Below are 10,346 nucleotides of genomic sequence, written 5' to 3'. Positions count from 1 at the left end.
AGCAGTTTACTTCCTTGAAAATAATCAATAAAAACCATGTGTCAACCCGATTCGGGGCTCAGTCTAACTCTGAAGGCTGAGTCCCTTGGTCTCGCTCTTAAATCTTACTTCTGTCTCTGTCTCTTTATTCAATCTGCATTGCCCCTCTCGTGTCCCATTTGCCCTTGCCACGCAGGACGTGACAACTAAATATGCCCTTTCTGCCTCACTAGAGTCACGTCTTCCTTTTATTTTCAACATTCAAAAGTCGGTGAGGTTCTCAAGAAACCCCCTTCATCCACAGCACTTTGCTCTGGAAACTCCCTCCTGTGACCTTGTCCCACGTCACCTTCAGCAGTCTCCCTCTGGGGAAGGTTATGCTGTCCACCTAGACAACCACAATTCTGTGTCAATAATTTTCCCCTTCAACTCCCTGTCCCTTGCCATTGTTGGTGTCACACTCGGCCTCTCTGGGGACAATACTCGCATCTTTCAAGTCCTGTCAGGGCCCCCAATTTCACCGATCTCACCAAAAGTTTATTAGATGGGCACAGAATATGACAGTCATCCTTAGGGAAATCTGTTGTGCTCACAATCCAAGGAGACACATGTCAGCCTTCAAGGTCCTCTCTCACTCGGATCTACACTTCATGGCACTGAGAAAAAAACTTCACAGTGTGTGTGTGGGGACAGGTGGCATTTCCCTGTTTCCTTGAAGATAAACTTGGTTCTTTTTGTTTGTTTGTTTGTTTGATGTAGTTTTGAGGGAAGGAACTCTTGTTACTTCTCCATGATACCAGATGCCATTTAAAATAATAGAATTTTTCTTCTTGGAACTTGACCAAATAATTTTAAGACCTTCTAGCCTAATCAAAACTATAATAACAAAGAGAGGTCTTGCCTTAGTAGATACTAAACACATTACAAAGCTACAGTAGCTTTAAAAGTACGGCATTAGCACAGGAAGAGACTGACAGATTTACTAAATACATTCTAAAATAAAAATGTCAATGTTTGAAAATAAATATAAGACTAGAAGAAAACATGGAGGTACATATATTTTCTCTCAGTATGAGGTTATTTCTAAGATGATGCAAAAACAAAGAATTCTTAAGAAACTCCTTGAGTAGACTACCTGAAAATGTTAAATATCAGTATATCAAAAAAAAACCACTAATAAAAATAAAATATTCATGGCCAAATAGGGAAATTATTTGTGACATATGAAAGACAAAAGCTTAACATTCTTTATGTATAAAGAGCACTTACAAATTAATAAGGGATTCTCAATAGAAAAATCAGCAAAAGTTAATGTCTTAAGGAGACCATACACAAGAACAATACTATAAATGGCCCAAAAGTATGTTTAAGAATCTCTCACTACTAAGGTTTCCTTAACTCTCGTATTGCCAACTAAGGGCACACACTGATAGAAGCTTTCTGGAAGGCAATCGGATAGTATGAGTATGAAAGGTCTAAAAATTGCACATAGCTTTTGACCCACAATTAATTATACCTCAACATACATTTTTCTGGCAATGTATTCAAAGAAAATAATCACAAGTGGGAGCGCAGATGGATGTACAAGTATTTATGGCCGCTTTATCTGCAACAATAAAAAACTGATCAGCCTGTATGTTCACCAGTAAAGAATTAGTTAACAGAAGATTAACTAATGATGCAACACTACAAAGACATTAAATATTACTACAGAAAAATAGTAATAGCAGTAGAAACATTCCCCACATCATGAAATCTTTAAAAAGCTATTATCAAAATATAGTATAATCAGTTCTCATAAGACACATATTTATGTTAATCTTCTTAGAAGAAGAATATCATTAGTAAAAATAAACACCCCACAAAATCCTAACAATTGATAAGATTAAAGGTGATTTTTTTTTTCACCTTTGTCCTTTCCTGTGTTTTCCATATTTTTATAATGAGTGTGTTTCATGTTTTTAAATCAGGGAGGAAAAACACAATGGAAATTTCAAAAGAGAGAGTAGAGAGAATTTAGAGTCCTTTAATACTGTTAATAGGTTTTTATTAATAAAATAGTTATTCCTCCTTGTTTTGAAATTATTTTCATAATAAAATGCTATTATATTTCTAAATGAAGGCTTGGAGAGTAAATGCATTTCTGAGTATTTGACCACAATAATTTATAGCATACACTGGCTGGAGCTGTTCAGTGCTGACAAATTCCAGAAAGTAATTGCATAAAATATTTGGAGAGGAAACTGCTTTATGCTGCCATGCTATTTATGGAAATTAGCATCTTTGTAAAAATAAACCGAGAGCAATCACAATCATAAACCCTGAAATGTGGTTTCCATAAGCTTTGGTGCTTTCGGACCTACTAGCAAAGCAGTGGGGGAATGCGGCCCCCTTTTTTTCTATTAGGAAACAATTACCTATAATTGGTTTTTTCCTCGTGTATCTTTAATCCCTCCCTTTTTCCTGGCTGCTTCTCTTTGGAGCACATACGAGTATATACTGAAGTGTTTGCTTTGCTTGAAAAAGAAAAGAAAACATCAAAAACCACACACAAAACACCTTTCTAATGATCCTGTTTACCTCTCAAACAGTATTACTCCTTCAGGGCCTCACCTTCTACAGTCCACATCTTCCCCTGAACGTGCTCTTTCAAAAGTAAACCATTTCACGAGATCACGGTGAATTTTCACCTTTGTGTATCCCTAAAACTTGTTCAAAACCTGGGAGAATTTTCAATTCTCTCTCTCTCTCTCTCTCCCCCGCCCCCACTTCCCCACATAATTACTTGTCAAGTTCCATCACTTCAGGTTCTTAAACGGTTTCCACGTTCACATCCCCTTGTATACGAGGAGCTCCCCACCCACTGTCTCCAGCGAATGAGTTGAAGGTCTCACCATTGCCAACCCAGACCAGTGACCACAGCCTGCCGCGTCCCCTTCGCTCAAGTGCATCCCCAGATCCAGTGGAGTCGTAATGGTGCCTCCCACCACCTTCTGATCAAAGCCCACAGGACTCCACGCTGCCCACCGAATCAAGTCCTCTTTATTATTCATATATTCAGCGTACTCGTCTCGGTTCTCCCCAGTGTGGCCACACACTGTCTTTCTGCATCCTCATTTTGTACCCCTTGCCGCCATGTACCCTATGTTTCAAACCAAATGGTGTCGATGGAAGCAGAGAAGAAAAAACAGATTCAAGAGATATTTCTGAGAGAGAATAACTGGGACTTAGTGACCGAATGGATACAGAGCAGAGGCAACAGAGAACAAGGCATGCAGAGCGAACCCAGGATTCTGGATCCAAAGACTAGACGATGGGCACGGAGGACTTCCTTTTAGGAAGTGTGATGTTTGAGGCCCCCAGGGAATACCCTGGTGGAGGTAGGTAAGTAGCTCACCGATACATTGATCTGCAGCCCTTGGAAGAGGCAGACAGGAGCCTCTCAGGGATAGTGGGCTTCTTCATTTTGGAGAGGTCCTCAGGTTTAAAAGACAGAAAGAAAATCCAAAACCGAGTTATCAATATCGTGTTTCATAGTCCAAGTGTCCATTTAACAATTAATGGAAAATAATGGACAACTTGTTATCTTTTCAGGGTATATACAATCCTATTTGAAGAGAACAAGAAAGGCCTACATCTGAAAACCTGAATCATTATGAGACCTGGGTCTCCCCTAGGGGAAACCTCAGGCAGGAGCCTCTGGAGAGAGTGGGGAGAACATACAAAGACAGGAAGAAGAGGTCACAGGGCACAGCTCTGGAATGGAGGAGTTGTGAAAAGGAGCCCGAGATGAGCCAAAGAAAGAGACCAAGATGGGAAAGTCAGAGAGGCAGACAGAAAAAAAGGAGGACAGGTGTCGCAGACGACACACAAGGAGGGGACTCCCATTCACCCTCCCACTGGACTCCCACCCACCTATCCAACGGCCCCACCCTGCAGTGGCAGGCCTTGGGGACAACTTGGTCACTAGGTGGAGTCTGCATCCAGGACAAGCTTAGGTCTTCCTGCTCAGACTCCATCACCAATGTCAGCACAGCTTGGCACACGCATCCAAAGTCACTGTGGAAGACGTGGTCACACAGGAAGTACATTTATGACATAAAACCCAGAGTGCTGGAAGACCTCCACCAAGAATAAAACAGGGTGAAGAGGAGCAAGATCAGAAATGTTAAGAAATGAGCAGCAAAGCCCAGTCCACCAAGAAAAATTATTCTAAGGAAATACTCAAAACAGGGAGCAAAGATGTGAGTAGAAGCTATTCGTTGCAGGTGGGTGACAGGAAACTCAACTGACCGTACCATCCTGGAAATGACGCCGATGTCCAATAAATAATGTGTTTAAACAAATTATGGTGTTTTGGATCCATAAGTGCCAAGAACACAGCCATTACTGACATGGAAAGATGTGTGTGATAGACTGGAAACACTGATGTATAAAACAGTTATGTTTAGCATGTTCCCATGTATCAAAACATATACATATATTGATGTCATGGTTATACACAGAAAAAGTCTGGAAGATAAACACGAAAATGTTTGTAGTTATTATCTGGGTGGTAGGATTAAGGCAAATTTTTTATTTTGATTTTCCCTTCATTTATTGATGTCTTCTATTTTTCTACAATTTAAATGTCTTATTTGCATAATTTACCTGCCTCTTGGCACGGTAGGTCAAGCTACGGCAATGAGCTCTATCACCTGTCATTCTCGCAAACGTCTTCCCTGGACGGGGAACAGGAGGGAATGTGGCACAGAACTTGGCTGGGGAGTTCTACGGAAGGAAGATCAGAAGATACCGAGCTCATGCAGTGAGAGTAAGAAGAGAAATAGATAAAAAGGATGCCAAAAAAAACCAAAAGCCGTCCTACCACCAACTATTTGGTATCCTGATAAGCTGATGTAAACGGTGACTACAAGTGTTTATGGATCTCTGACCATCGCTCTTATAGGAGCCAATTCATTCAAGAGGAAACAGACACAGGCTACCCTCTCGGGCTGGGTCTGCCACCTTCCTTCTCCTGGGTCAGAGAGTGGTCTGGAGGCGGCGGAGATTTCTGTACCTCATGCCAACCACCCAAGCTGGGATTCTGCCTTCTGATGTCAAGGAGATGGAATGAAAGCTAAAGGCTGGGATGAATACTTGCAGTGTCAGAGGGAAGAGAACTGCCACCAGGGCCAGAGCATCCAGCAAGATAACCGCCACAGAGACAAAAACATCAACACCAGGACCGCCAAAATACCCAGAATCACCAAGCTGAGAACGAGCATTGGCCCTCAGACAATAGCTAACATGTCTAATTTTAGTATCTAGATTTTCACTGGGACCTTTCCCAATGCAAAAACATTGGGTTTTAGGAGCCAAAGCTGATGACAAAGAGGAGTATCCCACATTCTAAAGAGAGGTACCAACATAAGGCGGACATCTCCCTTTGAGCTCGCTAAGAAGAGGCACTAAGTCCTGCTATCACCAGCCACCCCCACACTCCCTCCGTAATCTCTAACAAGGACTAAGATGAATAGGAAAAAGAAAAAAATCACTCATAGAAATTGGACGTGCTGCAAGGAGAGACTGGCACTTCACTCCCAGATGGGCATCTGCTGACACTGGACGTGGCCTGTCCCTGGACCTACCACAGCAGGAAACAAAGAGCTGAAGGGAGCTAGCAGGACCGAAGGAAGAGGCAGAATTCTGTAGCCCCACTGTGCGCACAGCAAGGGTGCATGCATTTCCTGTGGATGCACTGGACAGCACCAAAGGGAGCTGGCCCAAAACCATCCTGCCAGCACCCTACCCAACAGGGCTGCCTGTTGAGCAAGAGGACCCCGGCCTGAGCACGAGGCAGGTCCTGCAAAGGCCTCTGAAGAACCTGCACATGCTGCCTGGAGAGCAGAAGTCAGTGAGAGCCCGAAGGGCAGCGCCAGCTGGCAGGGAGAGGCATCCAGCTTAAGTAAAAAGCTGTTTGCCCTTCTCCCTGTCCCAACCTCATTTCCAACCCCAGGAAAGCCGGACTCAGGATCATGAAAAGCAAGACGCATTCCAGAGCCAGTCCTTGCCACTGGTTGAGGTGAGAAGAGAATAAACCACATGACCCCACGTCAGGTACCTGGAGCCACGGGTCAAGGCTCGACAAGACAGGATGGAGATGAGACTTAAATCAAGGTGCAGAGGGGGTGGCGGGTAATCAAAATTTTAAATGGGACTGGACTTTTAATAAATGAAAGTGGACCTGCCCCCTATTTCACTTCAGGCTGAGAACGGACTGGTTTGACGGAGCCAACAATTGGCTCCATATTTAATGTCCCATTGAGTTGAGACTTCCCGGTGAAGGAGGCTGGAAGAGTTGGAACAGTAGCAGCTGTGTTCTCAGGGAAGATCGGGGTCCCTCAGGAGAGGGCCCAGAGCAACAGGAAGCTTCCAGAACCCGTGAGACAGGAAGAGGGAGGCCCTTCCAGCTGTCTGGGTGAGGGAAACCATTTCTGCCTCCAGAAATGGCCAAGAACGAATTAGACAAAAACAAGACTGCCGACCTCATGCCTTGCTCTGCAATCTATCACAATTACTTGTGGTCAGCGATTGCTAAGAGTTTTAGGTTTTAGCTGATTAAATAAAGAAAAACTAGTTTTTACTAAATTATTCAATAGTTGGCACATCCCACGCTCCTTGATGTTCAGCTTTACGCGTCTATTAATTCTCTGTCAGCCACCTGGTGGCAGCACTTCTAAGACAAGGGGAGATACTAAGGAATACGTATGGCCCCCCCAAACACCAACATCCCAAGAAACCTCAGAAGGGAGCTGTGAATCACACCCAGGCTGACACTAGAGAGATAAGCAAGTGTGTAGTCTATGGGGAGATCTGGAAACTGACCTACCCCTGGCTAGAATTCTCCCAGGGCCGGTGGTGGGGCTGCCCCGCCCAATGCCAGCCCCCACCCCTCAGTAACCTCACCTAAGATCAGGCCCCATCTCCTTCCAGCCTCAGCAGCATCTTCTCTTCTCAGTTGATGCCTCCCGAGTGCCCCCTACAGCTCCACAGAGAAATTACAGGCCCTCATTTCAAACCACTGGGAGCACCCACATATATCGACTGTACCCTCATTATGTGCCACATACTGTTTCTGTTTGGTTTTGTGGCTTTCTTCTGCTTAACAATGATTCAGTTGCTCCAAACAATTCTATGAGGTAGACAGCCCCTCTCTACAGATGTGGCAACTGAGGTGCAGAGACGTGTGCACGACAGGCAGTGAAGCGGTGCAGCTGGGATTCCAACAGTGGATGCCGTGGACGACGGACAGCGCCGACCTCACATCTCCTTTTACAGCTTTCTCTGCACACTGCCCCATACATGGAAACAGCACTGCCAGAGGCACACAGATATGGAAAAATCCAAAAGAGGTGAGTGATTCAAGCTGGGCAAACACTGCCCTTGGCCAAAGGTCAACAGACTGCCTCAAAGCACATTTAAATTTTATAGGGTGAAAAGAGGACAAGATGACATGCTGTGCCTTGAAGCCTCAGCCCCATCTGACCAGGAACAGGTTTCTGAAGCTCTCCTAGCCTGTTTCAGATCTGCGGATGGGATAGAAAAGCAAGTGTCTGCTTTTTTGCCACACACTATACCTTGCTGACCAGAGAAACCCGAGAATGACCCTGAAAAATACTTAACTTTTATTCTAACAAAAGGTTCCTATTAAAACCTGACTGTGGAGCAGCATGGGATGGGGAAGAAGACGTACTCTGCGAACCAGTTCTCATGAGTCACAGGTATCATGGGGCACTGGCACTGAAAGAGGCTAAGAGGGTGACGGCAGAAGCAGAGAAGTGTGATGAATCCACCCCAGGCGGATCTCTTTACTCATGTGTACATGCTCACTTAACAGGCGCTAAAGCCCGTAGTGAGTGCCAGGCCCTTTGCTGGTCCCCGAGGGTACACAAGCCCAGGTCACGTGCCTGAGAATTACATCTGTAAAGGGCTGCCTTGTCCTAATTCACACAGGGTACGGGGTGGGCTGGCGGCAGCCCTCAGGACGCAACACTGACTAGATGTGCTCTGTACCGTTAGACCTGGGGCTACACACTGCTTGGCCACTTCCAGGCTACAAACACATCTGTCCGACTGTCAATGCTTTAAAAACTAGGAGCTTGCACAGGAAATCTGGAAGATCCAGCTATCCAGGAAAACTAGAGGACCTGGCAATCGTGGGCGTGTGTTCCCACTTGGCAACGACCAGCTGGTTGGGCAGAGGTGGCTCTTAACAGATGAAGTGAATGCCGTCCACTGTGCCCCTGTCTCCGCCACGCCCTATCGTCTCTCAGGCAATGCCAGCTTCACTCCTTTGTTTGAGTCTGCCCTGTGGGCCAATGAGGATGCACTAGGTGAGCTGGGTCTTCCCCGGGCTGGTGGGAAAGACAGGAGTCCCAAAAAGGACTGCAAGACATTGTGATTGATATGTGCTGACAGGAGTAAACTCAGAATACTTAACTTAGTGGCTGAGCTAAGGCCACACCCTGAGCTCTGCCCTTTCACTGTGTCCTGCCCTCCGGCAGCCCAGCCTTTTGGGCATATACACACAGCCGTTCTGGACTGGAAAGACAGGGTCCATCACAGCCCCGAGTCATCACCGGCTTGTGGTACCCATTGCTCAGGACTCAGAGAAGACCCAAGGAATTGGGGTCATGTTTACAGCTCAGTCGGCCAGAAACACCATTAGCTGAAGGCGAGAGAGATAACGTGAGATTCTCTGTAGTATCAGGTGAACACCGCTAATCACACCTCGTTTTAAGTGCTCTAGAACAATGCTTCTTCCCCTCCCTCTTACCTGCAAGAGGGCAGAGTGCATAAAGACCATCCATATCAGCAGCCACCAGGGGCTGCTCCAGGAAGCCATGGGGTCCGGTCTCCTGGGCGTCTCGCTTGTAGCCTACAAAAGAAGAAAAAAGCGCGTTTCCAACCCGCTCTGGCCCCAGTTGCAGCAGCACCCACGACTTAACAGACCAATCAAAGGGAGACCGGAAAGGTGTGTGTGGGGCCAGGATGGGGCTACCTACCGCAGGGTACGGGCTGCCTGGGGCTCGCTTTAAGGGTGAGCTCCCACGAAGGCCAGGAGGGCAGCCGGACCTGCCTCCAGCGGGCAACCCACACCTCCAGCCCTCCAGAAGCTGAGGCATCGCTGCACCAGCCGCTTTCCAGCCCCGTCCGTCAGCAGCAGGGTGTGGCGATGGGCATCTGACTCAGGAAGCCAGCGTGGAGCCAAGGGTTAGGGCACCTGCCAGCTTCTGTTACTTCAGGCGAAAATGAGTGGGGCTGCCAACGAAACCAGCCCAGAGAGGGGACGGGACCTGCCTAAGGTCACACAGGGAGGCAGGGAGGCTGGTCTCCTGCTGGTTCAGGGCGCCCTCGGAGCCCCAGACCTGCAGCCGGAGGCGTGCGAGAGGCGCTAAGAGGGGGGTCCGGCGGGCACCGTGTCGGCGCCGGCCAGCACGGGCTCCCCGAAAGCAGGCGAGGGCGACCCAGCAGGGGCCCTCGGGGGCCGGGAGGGCAGCGAGGGAGGTTCTCTGGAGCTCCCCGGACGGTTTCACAGGGACATCTGTGCGAGCCGAGGCTGGAACAGCCGGGGTCACACTCGCCTCGCGGGCGCCTTTGGCGGAGCCGGTGTCCGGGGGCGGGTCGGTGGCTCCTCTCCATCTGGAGAAAGCATTAAGGGCCGGGCCTAATGCGATCCGCAAATGTGCTGCTGCTTCCGACCTGGGGCGGCGACTCTGGGCGGAGGGAGGCGGCCGGGGCCGGGGACCCGTGCGCCCCTCGGGGCGCTCGCGCGGCCGGCCCAGCGCGCCCCCTCCGCGCCCCGCGCCCACGGCCCTCGGGGCTCCAGGCCGCCGGACCTTCCGACGCGGAAGGCGATGTACTGGCTGCCGTCAGCCCGTGTTGTACCTAAGACGCCCCAACCCTGAAGGAACCCCCCCTTTCAAAAACAACTCCGGAGCGCCCCTCCGCCCGCGCGGAGCCCCCCGCGTGTCCCTTCCCGAGTCCCCCAGAACCGCGGGGACCGCGTGGGGCTGTTCGGTTTTCCCATTGGCCGGTCCGCGACCCCTTATATTTTTAAAGTTTGAACTGTCACATTATGTCCCCAGCGTCCCCGGCCTCTCCGAGGGAGCGGGCTCCGGGTCCAGCCCGGCTGGAGGGGCGGGGGGGAGCACCCCTAGGCCCCCGGCCGCGCGCGGGGTACCCACCTGGCGCCGCGGAAGCGTCTGGAACCGGCGGCCCCGGGGGCGCGCGCTGCGGCGAGGCTGCGGGGCGGCCCCCGCGGCACCTGGTGAGGAGCCCGGCCCCTGACCGTCCCCGCCGCCGGCCTCCAGCCCGTCGCGCCG

The 10,346-nt window shown here is 48.9% G+C and overlaps 1 protein-coding gene across 1 annotated transcript in view; it reads right to left on the bottom strand.

The window, feature by feature from the left end:
* ADAMTSL3 (ADAMTS like 3) overlaps window positions 1-10,340 on the bottom strand; it is a 206,349-nt gene extending 196,009 nt beyond the window's left edge. Inside the window, exons 1-2 of the mRNA XM_019640227.1 lie at window positions 10,209-10,340; window positions 8,798-8,899 (exon numbers count right to left, since the gene is read on the bottom strand). Coding sequence (XP_019495772.1) covers window positions 8,798-8,866 — 69 coding nt within the window. The 5' untranslated portion in view covers window positions 8,867-8,899; window positions 10,209-10,340. The remainder of the gene's footprint in view (window positions 1-8,797; window positions 8,900-10,208) is intronic.
* Between the last annotated feature and the right edge of the window lie 6 nt (window positions 10,341-10,346).

Source organism: Hipposideros armiger, unplaced genomic scaffold (assembly GCF_001890085.2).
Source record: "Hipposideros armiger isolate ML-2016 unplaced genomic scaffold, ASM189008v1 scaffold_48, whole genome shotgun sequence".
NCBI lineage: Eukaryota > Metazoa > Chordata > Mammalia > Chiroptera > Hipposideridae > Hipposideros > Hipposideros armiger.
Note: the sequence above shows the minus strand (reverse complement) of the source record. Positions and strands in the feature narration are given on the sequence as shown.